At 37.7% G+C, this 19,203-nt stretch overlaps 1 protein-coding gene across 1 annotated transcript; it reads right to left on the bottom strand.

Moving 5' to 3' along the window:
• Positions 1 to 546: 546 nt before the first annotated feature.
• Positions 547 to 7,342, bottom strand: LOC139979720 (uncharacterized). Its single transcript, XM_071990772.1, has one exon. It carries the CDS (start codon positions 6,762 to 6,764, stop codon positions 1,557 to 1,559), a length of 5,208 nt encoding a protein of 1,735 aa, XP_071846873.1. The 5' UTR covers positions 6,765 to 7,342; the 3' UTR covers positions 547 to 1,556.
• Between the last annotated feature and the right edge of the window lie 11,861 nt (positions 7,343 to 19,203).

The following is a 19,203-nucleotide window of genomic DNA, read 5'->3' as shown; positions in this document are numbered from 1 at the left end:
TGAGAAACGAGTCGTAATATCGAGTTATAATAACGTTGTTGGAGAATATATACGAAAGTGTGAAGTACCAAGTTCTAATTTTTAAATATACAATTTAGATAATAATTTTCTGGCAGTCAAAGAAATCAAGTAAAAGCACAAAAGAAGTCTGAAAAGTCGACGTTTTGAAATCGGAATAAAAAATGTCGGTTTTTAAGGTTGACAATTCGAGAATGTTTGAGAAAAAATCCGAACAACATCAGAGGGGCACTTTCTCATTCCACAACCACCACTCGTTATGCTATAAACCGATACACACCGCCCATATCACTTAAATATATATGATGTGTTAATATGCTATCAATACTACTATGGTGCACGTGACTCTTTCAACCTACATCTGTACTTCTGTCCATTCATAAATTAGAACTTTCCAAAAGAAATTTCTTCTGTTTTCATTCCTTGAACAAAAGTCTTTAGCAACCTCGGATAAATCCTTAGCATGTACAGCCAAAAATAAATAATTGTCATAACATATTAAAATTAAAATTAACAAAGGCTTAATGTTCTCGAGGCCGAGAATGGCATTAAAAAATAGACAGGAAAATTTTCTCTTGCTCTTTGTTAGCTTTAATTTATTAATTCCTTCCTCTCTCTGAAGGTATCTTTTCTACTGTCCTTCCTCTCTGAAGGTATGGTTTCTACTGCTAGACACACCCTAAAATCTAAAAGATTGCCTACTTCTACTGTTCTAACTTCCCCAATAAAACTCATTAAAATTCCAACCTCTAACCCATGGCTGGACGAAACCCTCCTCTCACTTGACCCCCATGACCCCACCTACCAGGCCTCAGTACACGCCTGTAGCAGTACTCCAGATATACCCTCAAGATAAGCCCCAAGTGGAATATATCTATACACCAATTCCCACACACAAAACTGGTTCACTTTTAAAGGTTAAAACTGTATACTGTGAGAGTCCCCTGCCCGGAGGCCTGCAAAGGGGTAACAAAAAATTGATTGTAAGATTGTACTTTACTTTATTTAATTTTTTAAGATTTTAAATAACTCCGCCTGTCCATCCTCCCCTTCCTCGATGTATTGTGATAAAACCATACATCGAAATATTACTCAAAACAAATTCTCAACGTAACTATTTTAAGTTCATACATTTTTAATGAGAGTTCATGTCCAGTTCTGAATCATACAACTTAATCTATTTCTACAGTTCAAGAGTTCGTTTACAAGTAAATAATAACATTTGTTTCATCAAAGTTCTCTCATTAAGTTCAGTTTCAACATGCACATGTAATGCTTGATGGTGCATTACTATTTTTTTTTTTTTTTTTTCACTCGTGTTGCTCTCACATATTTTCATTTGAACCATCACTGGGGTTAGACTACCCTCAGGTTCTTTGGGGATTATTCTGCCCCTTTCTTTCTCTACTTTCTCGTACTTTGTAATTCGTTTGAACCATCACTGGGGTTAGACTACCCTCAGGTTCTTTGGGGATTATTCTGCCCCTTTTTTGCTCAAACTCTATTTTACTTGTTTATTATTATTTTGTTTTCTCTTCTCAATCAGTAAATTCTAACCGACTCAATTTCGTTATTGGTCGCGTGATCTCTCCTTTGTTTGTCTTTAATCTCACTACTCGCACATGTCCGTCTGGACCTTTGAAAACCTCTACCACTCTTCCCAATGGCCAATTTCCTCGCTGGTTAGATTTCTCCAAAACGATTACCACGTCATTTATTTTCAAATCTCGTTTCACTCTTTTCCACTTACGTCTTTGGCTTAAAGTTGGCAAATATTCTTTCAACCATCTCTGCCAAAAATGTTTTACCAGCTCTTGTACCCTTCTCCATCTCTTCCGAGGATTAAAACTTGTGTTATCAATTATCATTTCTGCAGCAAATCTTCCCCCGCTTTGACCGTGCAGAAAGTGGTTCGGTGTTAACGGGACATCATCTTTTGTATTGGCCGATTGATATGTTATTGTTCTTGAATTTATCAGACCCTCTGCACCCACAATCGCCGAAAATAGTTCCTCGTCCGTTATATCTGCGTTCTCTAAAATAGCATATATGGCTCGTTTAGCCGATTTAATCATGCTCTCATGAATTCCTCCAAAGTGGGGTGCCAATGGTGGATTTAGTACCCACTTCCAATTTATTCCTTTTTTAGAAGTATCTCTCTCCACTTTGGCCTTGTCGATCGTATCAAATAATTTGATGAATTCATTTCGAGCCCCGACAAAGTTTGTGCCGTTGTCGGAACGTATCTCCGATGGAATTCCTCTTCGGCTGGTGAACCGGTACAGGCAATTTATAAATGAATCAGTATCAAGCCCGAAGGCCATCTCCAAGTGTACGGCTCTTGTCTTCATACACGTAAAAAGACATAGATATCTTTTTGTCTTGATTTTTCCTCTTCCTTGTTTGGTTAGAAAGGGACCAGCAAAATCCACTGACACTTTATCAAAGGCTCGCAAGGTATCTACATTGGTGCGACTTTTCGGTAGTGGTGCCATTATTTGCTGTCCTCCTCTTGGTTTGCCTCTTTTGCATTCATTACATGCATTCTCCCATTCTCTTATTTCCTCTCTGCCACCAATTAGCCAGTATTTATTTGACAACACTGCCAGGGTATGGTTTGTCCCAGCTATGTGTTTTCCCTCCTCATGGTGTTCCTTAACTATCAATCGTGTCACAGGATGTTTTCGAGGTAAAATTATAGGACATCTGGTATCATAGGGGATTGCTTCATTGAGGCTCAATCTCCCTGAGGATCTTAATAATCCATCTTCATCCATGACAGGATTCAAATTATTTATGGAACTGTTCTTTGGCACTTGATTTCTCCGACTCAATGATTTAATATCTTCCCCAAAGGCATCTAGTTGAGCCACTTTGATTACTGTGGTCTCTGTATCTCTCAATTCATTTACTGTTAGCTCTCCAATTTGTCGTTCCTCTTTTGGCACTCTGCAGTTGTTTAAGAATCGTTGGGCATATGCTTGCACTCTGATCAATTTTACCCAACTGGAATATCTCTTGGGATCAAGACGCCATTCGTCACTGTCGGTTACAATGTTTACATTACATATTGCAACTATTTGTGGCTTTCTCTTTTGTTCCTTTTCTTTTCGTTCTTCTATCTTCATTTTGGGCCAGTTTTCTTCACTCTCTTTTATAAAGGATGGACCTTCCCACCACAATAGATTTGACTTTAGCTCGTTGACGCTTGCCCCTCTTGACGCAATGTCTGCTGGATTCAATTTTGACTGAACATATTTCCATTGATTAGGGTTCGTTGAATTTTGAATCTCTCCAACTCGGTTAGCCACAAAGGTTTTGAACAGTCTGCTTCTGTTTCTTATCCAGTATAATACATTCATACTGTCACTCCAAAAGTGAACTTCTTCCATCTTCATTTCTAGGGCTCTTGTGATTGCCATGGTTAATCTTACTCCCAGAACGGCTGCCATCAGCTCCAGTCTTGGAATACTCATTGATTTCAATGGGGCAACCTTTGTCTTTGAGGCAACAAATCTTGATGTTTTTCCATTTTCGTTAGTAGAGCACACATACACCACAGATGCATATGCATCCTCTGAAGCATCTACAAATGTGTGAAGCTCGACTGCCCCTTCATTTGTACATAGACATCTCTGTATTGAAATTTTTCTCAAATTTTGCAGATCTTCTAACCATTTGATGACCTCATCCGCCAACTCCCCTTCCATGACCTCGTCCCACTGTAGGCCATCTGCCCATATTTTCTGCATTAGCACTTTTCCTGCTATCACCACCGGAGATAGAAATCCCAGTGGATCAAAAACAGAGGCTATTTTACTCAAAACTTTCCTTTTTGTTAGCTTCTTCTCTGGGTTTGTCACGTCAGGTTCAATGAAGGTAAAGACATCTTCATCTGCTTTCCAACTTAGACCTAGTGCCTTCACTGATGGTAGGTCTTCCTCATTTAATTTGATTTCCTTTGCTCTGCTTTCGATAGGTATTCTTTCCATAACTTCCTGGTTATTAGTTACCCATTTATGAGCTTTCATCCCTGCTTTTTCCCACAATTTCACTAGCTCCTCATACAACTCAATTCCCGCCTCAACGTGTGGAACAGAGTCCATACTGTCGTCCATATAGGTAGACTTGAGCACCGTCTCGACAGCCCTTGGATATTCTTCCCTATACATTTCAGCGTTGTTTTGAGCAACATACTGAGCAATAAATGGAGCAACATTCACTCCAAAAGGTAATCTCTTGAACTCGTATACGTCTGGTTCACCAGTGTGATTTTCATCCCGCCACAAAAATCGTAACATGGATCTGTCGACTTTTGCAATTTCAATCTGCATGTACATTTCTGATATGTCACATATCAGAGCAACTTTGTAATGACGGAACCGCAAAAGCACATCAAACAATTCTCGGTGCAATTTTGGACCGGCATCGATCATGTCATTCAGGGATGGTTGGTCTTCACTCTTGGCTGAGGCGTCGAAAACTATTCGTACTTTTGTCGTTTCTTTGTCGGTTCTCACAACTGGAAAATGTGGCAAATAATTCTTGCTTCTGGTTTCATCATGAACTTCAACCTCTTTGACTTTTGTGATATATCCTTTCTCAACATACTTGTTAATCACGCCCTTGTATTCAGCCCTCAAACCTGGGTCTTTTTGTAACCTCTTCTCGAGACCTTGTAGCCGTTTAAAGGCCATTTCATAATTGTTGAAATTGTGTTTCTTCACATTTTCGTCTTTCCAAGGTATTTTCACGCCATATCTCCCATCAGTGGTTCTGTAGAGTGAATCAGCCACCTTTTCTACCACTTCCTGCTCCCCCAGGGAATATTCAGACCCCTTAGTTTGAAGTCCAGTGTTTTCAACCTCCCAGAACTTCTTTAATAAGTCGTCACAATTATTTACTTCGCATTTGTATGTCCTGGCAAAGTAAGAGTTACCATCACTGCGGCTGATTTGCCCAATGCAAGTCCACCCTAGCGGGGTTAAACGTGCTATGGGTTCATTTCTCTTTCCCCTTCTCTCATCAATGCACATGTGTAGCTCAGGGTAATCACTACCAATCAGTATGTCAATTGTACCTCTCTCACTAACAGGTTGAAATGGAAGGTCACTCAAATGATGCCACTTTGTCTTTAACTTGCACCACTCTGTCGCATACATCAAACCTGTAACATTATTTGTTGTTAAGGCGTTTAGTTTCATAGTGGTTTTCCCATCCATAGATCGAACACTCAACTGTACTGGCATTGTTTCGAATTGTTCAGTTTTACCGTTGATCACTTCTACGGTAATAGTTTCCTTCACTCCCATAACGCCTAGTTCACTAGCTAGGTCTGCATTGACATATGTCTGGGTAGAACCATCATCTAACAGTGCATTCACCTTTATGACCTTGTCGCCGTATTTTATGGTAACTGGCACGGTTCTCAGTGCCACTTCTTTATTTCTTGCCATCATGGTTTTAGGAGTATTCTCATTTGAATTATTCTCGAATTTAGATGGAGTTGCTGCTCCTCTTTGTTCATTTTGTCGTCTCACTTTGAATGTGGTTTTGTGAAGCAATCGATTATGGTCGCTAGAGCAGCCATCAATACCACAATGCATTTTTCGTCTGCAACTTTTGGCTTGATGTTTACCAAAACATTTGAAGCATAATTTCTTCTCACTCGCCACTCCCCACCGTTCATTGACATCCATTTTTCGGAATTGCTCACAATTCCACAATTTGTGGAATTCCCCACAACATTGACATGAATCTTCACTCCCTTTAATTTCTGTCACAAATGTTTTTATTCTGCTTGTTTGTTCTCTCAGGGAGCGCCCAAATACATTATTCAGTGCTGCTGCTTCGTGTTCTAAAAATGCCACCATGTCTTGAAATTTGGGTTCAACATTTTTGTTCATTACATCTTGTGCTTTTCCTGCCCATTTTCTCTGCATGTTATATGGCAATAACTTTTGAATCTTCAGTAAGTTTTCTGGGTTATTCAAATGACTTTCATATCCCATCTGCTCTAATGTAATTTGGCACTTTTTCATCATTGATATTAGCTTCCACAAAGCTTCCGAGTTGTTGTTACTCACTCGGCAGTTTAACATCTCATCCATCAATGCATGCAAGATAATATGAGGTTGGCCAAATTGTATCTTAAGGATTTCTATTGCCTTTTCATAGCCCTTATCACCGAGAAGCACACAACATTCGATACTACTTCTAGCCTTACCTCCTGTTAGCTGGATCAAGTAACTGAGTCTTGCCTCGTCGGAACTCAATTTCTCCGCAACATTCACCTCAAAATTCTTTATGAATGACCAAAATTTTGTAGGGTCTCCATCGTAGTGCGGTATTTCAGCTTTCGGTAGTTCCAGTGCCAGCTTAAACCCATCCATACTTGTGGTAAGAGTATCACCAGGAGCCTTTGTTGTTTTCTTAGTTGGCTCTTCCTTCTCAATCTCCTTTAACTTCTGCAACACTTTTTGTTTTTCCTCAAAAAATTGCTCTTGGCATTCCAACATCCATTTCTCTTCTTTCTCAAACTCCTCATCAGATAACAACTCCACTATTTCATGATGAACTTCTTCAATTGCATCAAATTGCCTTTCTGCTTTTTGCAAAAGTTCCTTTATAGTATCAGCTATCACTTCCTCCTTGCGACAAGTTGATTTCAACGCAGTCAAGGTCCTCGTCAATTGTCCTTTGTGATTTCTCCTCACTTTTTTATTCTCTGCTATTTTCTCTGCCATTTTCGACAAATTCCGTTCAATCCAATCTCCTTTGTTAGAAAAAACCTCGCTCTGCTACCAAAAAATGTTCTCGAGGCCGAGAATGGCATTAAAAAATAGACAGGAAAATTTTCTCTTGCTCTTTGTTAGCTTTAATTTATTAATTCCTTCCTCTCTCTGAAGGTATCTTTTCTACTGTCCTTCCTCTCTGAAGGTATGGTTTCTACTGCTAGACACACCCTAAAATCTAAAAGATTGCCTACTTCTACTGTTCTAACTTCCCCAATAAAACTCATTAAAATTCCAACCTCTAACCCATGGCTGGACGAAACCCTCCTCTCACTTGACCCCCATGACCCCACCTACCAGGCATCAGTACACGCCTGTAGCAGTACTCCAGATATACCCTCAAGATAAGCCCCAAGTGGAATATATCTATACACCAATTCCCACACACAAAACTGGTTCACTTTTAAAGGTTAAAACTGTATACTGTGAGAGTCCCCTGCCCGGAGGCCTGCAAAGGGGTAACAAAAAATTGATTGTAAGATTGTACTTTACTTTATTTAATTTTTTAAGATTTTAAATAACTCCGCCTGTCCACTTAAGATATCCAAAAGACAGTTCTTCATCAAAGGGGCACATTTTATTTGCCAGTAGGGCACATTTGCTATTTTGGAAAAAAGTGGCTGGCACGTGCCCCAGTGCCCCCCACCCCGGCTCCCACACCCTGCTTACACAACAACTGTATCTGAGGTTCCTTATGTAACCGGTGTGTTCTACATACAGTCAAACTCAAAACCAATGTTAAACACTTTTTCACCTGCACTATGATGGTCTTAATTCAGAAAGAACATCAATATCATATCTCTTTTGCATTTTTATAACGGTACTGAATTTGAAGTGGACTATATTTATCAGTGAAATAGCAATGTCTTTGGGTTAAAGCATCCATCGAATTGTAGCATTAACAAATGTAAATTCGTTTTGCAAAGTTGCCCAAACCTTTTTTTCTACTACGGCCTTCCATAGTAAGAATCTACGTAGGTATTTGTGTATCTAGGGAGTTGATGCTTGTAATTAAATAAACACGGGGCTTACGTGATGTGTTAAATGTTAAGGGTGAAAACTTATGACTTTGCACATCATAAACTATTGAAGACCATTGTCTGTCAATACTGAAAATTTTGATTTCACAAATTGTCGCTGCTTCTAGAAGTAGAGGGCTGTATACGTCTCTGATCCAATTTAAAACTTGTAAAATCCAGAACACCGCTCGCAAAGAAATATGTTCAATAACCTGTTTGAAGGTAGCGGACATTAAGAACAGACTATAATAGAACACAATGAGGAAAGCGAAAAGCGACATCTAGTTCTAGCGGAGAATCAGCAACGATGAAGGTGCAGGGTTACTCAGTAATGTACAATTCATCTCACTGATGAAATGTTTATAATTAATTATCTTTGTTATAGGAATAGTTAAGAAGTGCGACACACATGTCACTCTAATTATGTTTGATATCTGTGACATATCTTCTATCGACGCCAAAAATATATCAAAGAATGCGTTAAATTCGACTAAAGCGTATACAAACTGCCGTTACAACTCAGTCACTATAACGAAATGTTTAAAGTTAATTATGTGTAGTTATATAAATAGTTAGGTAGTGCAATACAAATCATGAAATAGAACAAAGTCTCTTCTATCACCTTATATATGTTTGATATCGGTGACATAACTTTTCACCTTCACCAAAATTTCGATTATAAAAATAAAATCTAGTCATGATTGCGTTAACGTGTACAAACTGCCGTTACAACTCATTCACTAACGAAATGTTTAAAATAAATTATCTGTAGTATAGAAATAGTGACGTAGTACGATACACATCACGAAATAGAGCAATGTCACTTCTGTCATTAATGTTTGATATCGGTGACATAACATCTATCTTCGCAAAAAGTTCGATTGAAGATAAAATCTAGCCATGATTGCGATCAATTCCACTATAAAGCGTGTACAAACTGCCGTTTCAACTTATTCACTAATGAATTGTTTAAAACTGATTATCACATTAAGAAGTTGAGCTATGTCTCTTCTATTACTCTATTAATGTTTGACATCCATGGCGTAACTTGTATCTTTCGCCAAAATTAAAAAAAATATTTATTTTGATTGTGATAAATTCTTTTTTCCTCTGTTTATTCGAAATCTGCTTTCTTTTAAAGAATGAAATGGAAGATAACGTAATAATTAATATGATATCAGTATAACTCACAGACACCAGTAGAACATGAAGAAGCACAGCCAAATGGTTGAATAGACATGCAAGTCAACGCAAGTAGAGAACGCTTTCTAAATTTGCATAAAATAAATTCTTCTTTGTTGACTTGTGGTAAAGAACTTATTAACGTTATTGCAAACCAAAACAGAAATTATTTTGGCAAATATAAATTTTCATATGTAAACTTAAATCGTTATCGTGATGGATACAGCCATTCTCAAATCCCCCCTCCCCCCCCCCCCCCAAAAAAAATATTGTGAAGAAAAATTGTTTCCTACAAAATCAATTTTACACTTGTGAAATTAAAATTCGACGTGAAATGACAATCCCGAAACAAGTGATCTAGACATTGTGTCTCAGTAAAATAATGTCACTATGCTAGTGCAATGTATCATATGGATTTATCTTTTTCATGGTGTCAAATATTAATTGCTGCATTAAGTGCATCATATGCATATTATTCGCTTTGTAGTATTTAGCATTGACTTGCATGTTCATTCATAGTGTAATGTAAACTACACAATTGATGCCATCAAAGTTACAACTGTGTCCGTATTAATAAATTAAATGATTGAATATTGGTTTCACTGCATAATTTATTGTACACCGTTTGTCTTCCCATGATAGCAATATTTGATCCGTTTACTTACTGTAGTTTGTTCAGTCATACCTGTCCAGTAGTTTTAATGTGACATTGATCTTGGGTTATTTATTGATGGCACAGAATAAACTTTTCATTATTGGGTATTATGTAAGATCAATTTAACATAACATATATTGTGATTTCATGGAGTGTTGAAGAGGTACTCTAACTTGCTGCTATTAGGTAAAACAGTGTCATTCGGGGCTCTCATGATGGCCTCAGTGGCCTTTTGGGTAGGGCAGTGGTATATTTATATGTTTGAAATGCAGGGAACATAACATTATAGGGTCTTTGGAAGTTGTGACAAAGTTTCTTTTTCATTGCTATTTTGTGTAAGAAATATTTGCAAAATGGGTACGGTGCATGTGTGCGTGTATATATATGTATTGTATATACGTGTATTGTTTATGTATTTTATAGCCTGTAGGACTGGGCCTGCCTCCAGTTATTATGCCAATCCTTATATCATCGTCATTTTTCAACCAATTTCCACAATTTTAGCCTCAAATGATTGGAAATATTTTAGATAATAGTACGTTAATATAAAAAACACCAAACACAAAACGTTTACTACTATTGGTAGTATGTTTACCAAATAAGCTATTTGGGGACCTAATTTGCATAAAAGTTCTTACGACAGTCATTACATCACGGCCATTTTCCAACCAATTCCCACAATTTTAGTCCCAAATGACAGGAAATACCTTAGATAATACTATTTTAGACATAAAATTTACCAAAAACAATTTTTTATTACTATTGGTAGTTTGTAAGCTATTTGGTGACCTAATTTGCATATTTGCATACATAATTAGCCCACAATTAGTGAAACTTATCAGATATGAAATTAACAATTGTTACCCATTCCATTGATATAAAGGTTCTTGTACAAAATATTCTTCTGAATTGATGTAACTTGAGTCCAAGAAAAATCACTTTCTGCTGAAATAAGCCTGCTAGGTCACACTACAACGCATAAGAGTTAAATGGAATATATACGCGTATGAATTCGAATATATTAGAATTCCAAGGACCTTGTACATGAGTTCAGCACATTTTTCATTGACAAGATCACCAGAATTAGAGCCAGCATAGTCAGTGAAGGGAAGTCAAAATCCATCTTATTGACAGTGCAGAAACCGCCATCTTGTGCACTAGATATGTGGGAGCCAGCTACAGAGGATGAACTGAAGCGGATCATAATGGCCTCCCCGTCTAAGAGCTGTGGCCTTGATCCGCTGCCTACAAATCTCCTTAAGCAGTGTGTGACACCTCTCTTGCCAGTTATCAGCACTATTGTGAACAACTCCCTTATTAGGCCATGGTACATAGGGCATTTATGTGCTCTGTTTTCAATTTCCGTGCAACTGATCGAGGGAGGGGCTAAATTTATCACAGAATGATGAATTAGGAGTTGCTAATCACAAATTGCTTTATCCCCACGCATGGTTGTGGTTAAGCGAGAAGAAAATTCATGGAAAAGGGAGTTACATTACCATACTTAAAACCAATATACCAGTTCCACTACTACTGTTTTACTGAAGTGAGAAAGTACACTAACACTGCAAGTTTCATGGGAGTTCACTCAATTTTCTTATTTCAGACCTTGAATGAAATCATAAATGAATTATGACTGCTAAAATATGTTAGCTAATTAACCAATTGGTTAATTAGATTAATTAGTTAAAAAACATTGTTAACTAGTTAATTATCTAAAAGCATTAATTATTAAAAATCCTACTAATTTATTAGCCAGTTAATTGATTAAGGCCATTTTAATCAGTTGAAAGGATTGAGTATATATGGTAGAGAACAAAAAGGAAGGAAATTTCAAATAATCTGCAAAACTTCATCCACATCTTTGTTTGTATTTAGAGAAGTTGGACTGAGTAGGTTGTAACATGGACTTCCTTTAAATAAAGATTTTCTCAATTGCCTTGAAAGAATGTTATACCCTCCCAAACCAAATTTGACTACAACTCAAACTATGAGCACTTTGTTCATACAAAAGTGAAATACTTTTTCAACTTCGGCCTGATGACTCAAAAGACAGATGCTTATCCACTCTATTCGAGGTGCAAGAAGATGAGAGATACTACCTCCCCTGGACGACACGATACCATTCCTAGTTAAGTCCAAGCATTGCTAAAATAAGACTCCCTTTCATCAATTTTCCTGAAAGAATGCTTACATCCTTCCAAATACAATATTCACTATTAAATACAAAAAAAAAAACTACCACACTTCCGGGTGGGGACTGATACTGCACTCCAAGTAAAATACTCAATTTTCCTGAAATATGGTCACATCATCCCAAATACAATTTTTTCTAGTAATTTACAACAACAAAAAACTTCCAATCTCTGATCATGAGCATTTCGTTCATTGGGAAAAATTAAATCCTTTCCCATCCTGATGACTGCCAAGGCTGATTGTTTACCAGACAAAGTGAAATATTACTCAAAAGGAAATTTGCTTGTTCTCTCGTTTATTTCGTTGCTCATCTCTCTATCTCTCTCTTTTTCTCTTTCTCTTTTACTCAGTCTTTACAAGTTGTGTTTTGTCTTATACTCATCTCCCACTCAACCTTTCTCTCTGAAGAACAGTTTACAACTGACCACTGTCTCTAAAAACACACTATTCAGTAACTCAATACAATACATGCTAATTTTACATAACAAAAACAGAATGGGTGGGCAAACAATAGATGGCATTTTGAAAGCATTTGTCTATTTTCATAACATAGCAGGTGCAAAATTGTAAAGACTACTTTACTCTCTAGAACATTCTCCCCTTCCATGAGGTACTCTACCTCAAGTATTAAAAACAAAACAAACTTAATACATTTTACTCATACATTAACCATCAAGAATCTTTCTTCATTACTGCAAATCTATGTACAGTAAGATATTTTTGGAGTATCTATATCAAATAATATTGAACTTATATATAACACTTTCTGTCTAACATTCAACACAAACACATGGAAACACTTTCTTAAATTAAACATGTATGCTTATATGGTATGTTCTTATACCAAAATTCACTGATACAAATGCAATAGATCTTGGACTGTGTACAGTCTGAAGGGAATTTATAACTGCTTCTAAGTAAAATTTACTTTACCACAAAAACTTAATCTAGGATTTCCACACGACAAACTTTTGTAATGTTTCTCAAATAAACAACTCTAATCTAGGTATGCTTATAGCTTTTACAGGAGCCACCTTCGCTTTTGAAGCTACTAGCTGCACCCTGATTCCATTTACCCCCATGGTTGTTAAATAAACCACACCTGCATATGCATCACTCGAAGCATCACAAAACACATGCATTCTTTGGTCTGCGTTACCCCTTGGGCACAAGCAGATTCCAATATCAATTTTGTCTAAATTAACTAAATTTTCCAACCACCTTCTGATTTCTGATTCTAGACCCCCTACATTAGGATCATCCTAATCAAGTTCTTTTTCCCCAATTATTTTGCATTCAAATCTTAGCTACTTCTATAATAGGCCCAATAATTCCAAGAGGGTCAAACACTGATGATAGCTTGCTTAAAACAATTTGCTTGGTTAAGGTTTCAACATTACTAACCATTACTGGCTTCTTAAGTTGAAATTTGTCTGACTCTGCATGCCAAGTCAATCCTAAGGTCTTTGTTGACGGCAACCTCTGTCTAGTTTTATCAACTGACTTAGCCCTATGTTCCTTTGGAATCCCTTCTAAAAGCGTCTTTGAGTTTGATATCCATTTCATGGGTTTCATGCCCGCTTGGCCCCGTAGAGCAACCAACTGGGTATACAATTCTTATATCCTTTCCACCATTAACAATCTCACACCTCATAAGTCTCACTACCAGTCTTTTCCCTGTGAACTTATAAGGTTTCATTTTGACGGAATGACAGATGAAGCATTCATTCGGAAACATGTGGCGTTCCCTCCACTCTCTTGGACCACTTGTATTGTCGGACCAGAGGGCGCGTTTCCTTGGCGGTTCGTTTTCATCTGCGTCATCATTCAGCTTGTTTACATCCGTTTCTATATGAGTAAAATAAAAATAAAAAATAGCTGTTAAATAATGTTTTGCAACAAGAAAGGTAAGTTTTAAAATTTTGAGCAAGGATTATTTGCTTCCACAGTTTTTGTTACTTCAGATTTAAAGCATTTCGTCCCCAACTTTCACTGCCTAATCATTAGGATCATTCAATAATCAAAAAGGAAAATGATATTTAGAGTTTAACTTTTATGTTTAAAAATTTAAAGGAAGAATAAATTGCCAATGTTCAGCAACATGCTCTAGCAAAATCTTCGAATTTTTTAAAGGCATTTAAAGTTACCTCGCAATCTTAACACAAGCTGACAGAAAAGGTTACATTTCCAAATTCAAAATGCATATATATACCCTTGTAAATACTGTTTTTATTTTGTTTACCGTATTTGCCGTAACAAAAAAAATAATCTATATATCCTCTTCCTATTGAGGACCCATTCCCATAAGTCATAATGAACTAAGAAGTACATGCATACCATCAGTTTATCAGGACTAAGTATATTGCTCATGTTTGAATGATGACAAGAAAATTACAACAAGAAAATTAAATTTTGCTGAATAAATTTGCTCTATGTAGGCTATTTGCAGTAGGCTATATGCAGTGTTTTTGATCAAACCTGTAATTTGCTTTGTCAGCATGGTGTAACCCACAAGTTGAGACATTTGAAAGAAATATGCTGGTCAATGGTGTTGTTTACATCACAGTCAAACTGTTTACTAATAGACCTTATACTGTGTGTGAGCATATCTTTTCTGTATTGAATTCGAAAAGCCAGATTTGAATTAGGGTAAAATTTACATAGGCCTACTACTAGTAGATATTATGCCTTGCACCAGCAAGATATTTCTATCGCTATATTACCTTTGTATAGTGGTTATATTGTGTACGTTAAAATTCGCCAAGTTTAGTCAAATTGGCTGAGCTCTACGCCGAACATACATTTTTTTTCCAAGTGGGCAATTTGGAAAAACAGTGGTAGGGCCTAGCCGCCTAGGCCTAACTAAAATTAAGGAGCTGGTTGGAAAAAAAATGGATTAATACAGAATCTTACATATTTTTGACAAAAATACTAGTACATACCTGCAGCGCGTTTTTCAGCGAGTTTTGCCTGTCTTTTGACTTTAGTTATGTCGCAAAACCGTTTGTAACATTCAATGTGGTATCATCATATGTCTCGATGTAGTAAAACTTCCCCAACACATTCTGAAATTGTTAACGTTAGGCCGATCGCCGTCGCGGAATTTCTGGCTATTTCTGCCTCCTTGCAATCAAATTGTGTCCACTCCAAGGCAAATTTCTTAAATCTCTCTTATGAATTACTTGTCAGTTCAATAAATTTTGATTTGGAGCAATCTTTAACGTGTATAATACAGTTTTCTCGAAGCGACTTTCGTGTAACACCTCCACTACTGAACCCGGCCATTTTTGTTTTCGGAACAATTGTTCTGTCAATATTAACAAACGTTGTGATTGGTTGATTTGCCGAAATTTCGTGTATGCCGCAAGAATGTCTCTCGTACGACATTTCTGATTGGTAGAAAATAGCCTCGTACAATAACGCAAAAGGACCCGATTTCTGTTAGATTTTTACCGATTTTTAAGCATATATACCAGCATCGCAAGTGGGGACAACTGAATATCCATTCAGAATAATATTTTCATATTTATCATTCACATACTATCCCCTCCCTCTTTGAGTTGCACGGAATGAAACGAAATCAAGGGATGTACCACGGCCTATATGTACCATCTGCTTTCAAGCTCGCCCATGTGACACCACTCATTAAGAAACCCTCGCTGGATCCTACCGTTCTCTCAAATTATAGGCCAGTGTCAAGCCTTCCATTTGTATCAAAGGTTCGAGAAAAAGTTGTGTCATTCCGTCTCACATCCTATCTTGAACACAATGGTCTACATGAATCTCATCAATCTGCCTACAGGAAACACCACAGCACTGAGACTGCCCTCGTGCGCTTTCAGAATGATGTGATGGTAGCTCTTGGAGGTCAGAAAGCGTGCCTGATGGCTCTGTTAGACCTTTCGGCCGCTTTTGATACGGTCGACCACCTCCAGCTTCTTAGTACACTCAGTGACCTTGATGTTAAAGGTAGTGCCCTAAAGTGGATGGCATCATACCTCAGTGATCGCCAACAGATTGTGTGCCTGGGAAAGGATTCTTCTGACCCTCAGACGCTAGATTGTGGCGTGCCCCAGGGCTCGGTCCTGGGGCCTGTGCTCTTCACGGTATAACGACTTCACTGGGTCAGCTCACTAACTCACATGACATGGACTATTACTTCTATGCAGACGACTCGAGTCTCTCTCTAATGTTCCACCCCAATGACATTACTATTACTGTGCATCGTCTAGAGAAGTGCATTACATCAGTTCGGCAATGGATGTCACAGAAATGCCTGAAAACGAATGACTCAAAGACTGAGGTGCTTCATATATCATCAAAGCATCTGGCCAGAAAGATTGAGTGTCCAAGTATCATGATGACCATCAGGTGGAGCCTAGTGTTGTGGCAAAGAACATCGGTGTCATAATGGCAAACATGCCTCTATGGAAGACCATGACATCTGTGTGTTGGTCTGCTCAGTACCATCTCTACAACATCGGAAGAATACGAAAATGCCTCACCAGAGAAGCCACAGAGCAGTTAATCCATGCTTTCATAACATCTAAACTGGATTACTGCAATGCACTTTTCTGTTGGCTACCAGTTAAACAGATAAAACGACAGATAAAAAGGCTCCAAAACATAGCAGCAAGGATTGTTACACCGACGAGAACATCTAATCATATTACCCCAGTACTGCATGATCTTCATTGGCTCCCAGGATCTCAGCGGATTAGGTTAAAAGTCCTTCTTGTGTTCAAGTGCCAGAACAACATGGCCACTCCATACCTGCAAGATCTCATCCGCCCTTATCAGCCAACAAGAGCCCTACGGTCTGCTGGTCAGAGTCGTTTGGAGGTGCCGATTACCAGGAAGAACAGCTATGGGAACAAAGCATTTTGCGTGGCTGGGCCACGCCTTTGGAATGAGCTGCCAGCTGAACTCAGAACTGTTTCTATAGTCTTACAACATTCAAGTCAAAGCTGAAAACCTACCTTTTTAGACAGCATTACTGCAATATTTAAACTGTGTATTAAATTCTATTCATGTGCAATACTCCAACAAACTCAAACGTGCATGCTTTTTACTTTTTATACTCATTTATATTGTATTTTATTCTTCATTTTTAGTACATATTTTGTGTCATATATTTTTTTATTTACTGTTACATAGCGTTTTAGAGCACTTTTGTGGATTTTACGCTTTATAAAATAAATTATTATATTATTATTATACATTGGCCAACGCGTATTATCAGCCAATCACATCAGCAGGAATATATACACGTATTAATTCGAATGTATATTTGTATTAATTCGAATTTATACGCGTATTTCATATGGTATATTTGTCCCACAGTGCCTGACATACAACTCTGGCTTCCTATTGCCACAGATAATATACCCCATTTGGTTATTTTGTTAATCACTCTACGATCGGGTTTCATTGCGAGTATCACCTTGCTTTGTTTTGTTTATCGATTCATCACAAGAAAACTTTCGGTCGTTGCTCCGTTCCCACGAACCAGGACATTGCTTTACCCCTCTATTACGTCATAGCCAGAAATATGCTCGGTGTTTTAGATCTGTCCCTACGTTTTAAACTGGAGGGGGGGGGGGTAGACCATTTAGCTAAACAGCCAAGCGACAGTCCATCACAACGCTGTGAGGGGTCACGCAAGCGATAGACCAATGGAGTACTAGTATGCTTGCTGTAGCAGTGTCTCCTGTAATAACTGTGGAATTTTGGGTACTGTTATATACACAGAATACTTGTACAACTTGTACTTGTATGTGCTGTCATATGTAAATAGTTCATATCCATCCATACATCCATCCAACTATATATATATATATATATATATATATATTTCCCTTGGTACCCCAAAATGAAACTTGCAATGTAAAAACAACGAAAGATACCCAACTCTTACTTTTACTAACTATGATTACTTATTTCTTCCTCCAAACTTCTTCTGCTTGTAGCTTTTATAAGCAGCACCCAGTACTCATAGCTGGTAAAATAACTACTGTTCATATCCTGTAACACATGTTACCGTGTTACGAACACAAAGTAGTAATTACTTATGCACGTTTAGGGACATAAACAATAGTTGCTGTACCAACCATTTCGTGCGAATTCATTAATACGCGATTCTAAAATGAAGTCGTTTTATGCTATAAGTAGGCCTATGGAAAAATCCGAACATGGTCATTCTTCGTTCTCGGCATAACGAATTGGCGTAATTTAAAGAGAGGTGTGAACTGGAATAAAGAGGTACCGTACCTCAGTTACTTCATTTCGTAGGCATTCTCATCTTTTTAGACTAATGGTCCAGTCGCGCAGTTCTTTGTCTTACATGGGAAAAGGTAACAGCAGTGCCACATGTAAAATGTTAACGTCTTAAGAACACAAACTATATTAATTACTGATGAATCAAACCTAGAACTTTATACAGAACGTTAAATGTTCCCATACGAAAGTTTAAAGTGGCCATTACACGAAAATTTCAAAGTCATATCTTTTTGGGATCCAACTAAGCATGTTCTCTAGAACATACATCAACCATTCTGCCAGTTAAAAACTTGACTTTCCAGTCGAAAATTGAGAATTAATTTACCCTCTTCGAGGCTTGAAACGTTCGTTCGCCCGAAAAAAAATTCCTAACCTCATGACGTCATGTGACGTCAACTTAGGAACACGAATTGCTCTCGCTGTTTCCTCCGAACATATATACACATTCTTACACTACGACAAGTGTACATAACTACACCAAAAAAAAAAAAACGATATAAAGTCAGCGCGAATCAAAACCTTAATTTCCCGTGGAATGGCAGATTTAGAACCAAATGCGGCAACCGAAGTTCAAAGTGATAGTGGTTCTTCACCAGGTAGTGAAATTGGGCTAGAATTAGGAAGTACTTTCTCATAATCGAAGGCGACGATCATGCCCATATTGAACCGAACGTAGAGGGTAGACCTGAGCTGTCACTGTTAGGCATAGAACCGTATTAGTTCGAGCCTGTTAAAAGAGCCGAAATTGAACTCCGCAACATATCGAAGAAGAAAACCGTTCGGAACTATTGCAAGGAAAATACAACTTGGTAAGAATTCTGTAACGAAGAAAAATATTTTAAAAATCCAGTCCGTTCTGTGCATGTGTCGTTGGAATTCGCGGAACTGCCTAAACCGTATTGTGCGTTGTGTTACGGTGACTTACAACCATATAATCATACAACCCATATGTGCAGTTTGTTGGCTATATAATGCACTACCCCGGAGCACAGTATGCTGCGTATAGTACTACTACTAGTAGGGTTGGTTGCATACTGAAATTTTGGATCGTGGATGTAAA

The sequence above is a fragment of the Apostichopus japonicus genome, chromosome 14, assembly GCF_037975245.1.
Source record: "Apostichopus japonicus isolate 1M-3 chromosome 14, ASM3797524v1, whole genome shotgun sequence".
NCBI classification, from domain to species: domain Eukaryota; kingdom Metazoa; phylum Echinodermata; class Holothuroidea; order Aspidochirotida; family Stichopodidae; genus Apostichopus; species Apostichopus japonicus.
The sequence above is the reverse complement of the archived record's forward strand: the minus strand, read 5'-3'. Positions and strand labels throughout refer to the sequence as shown.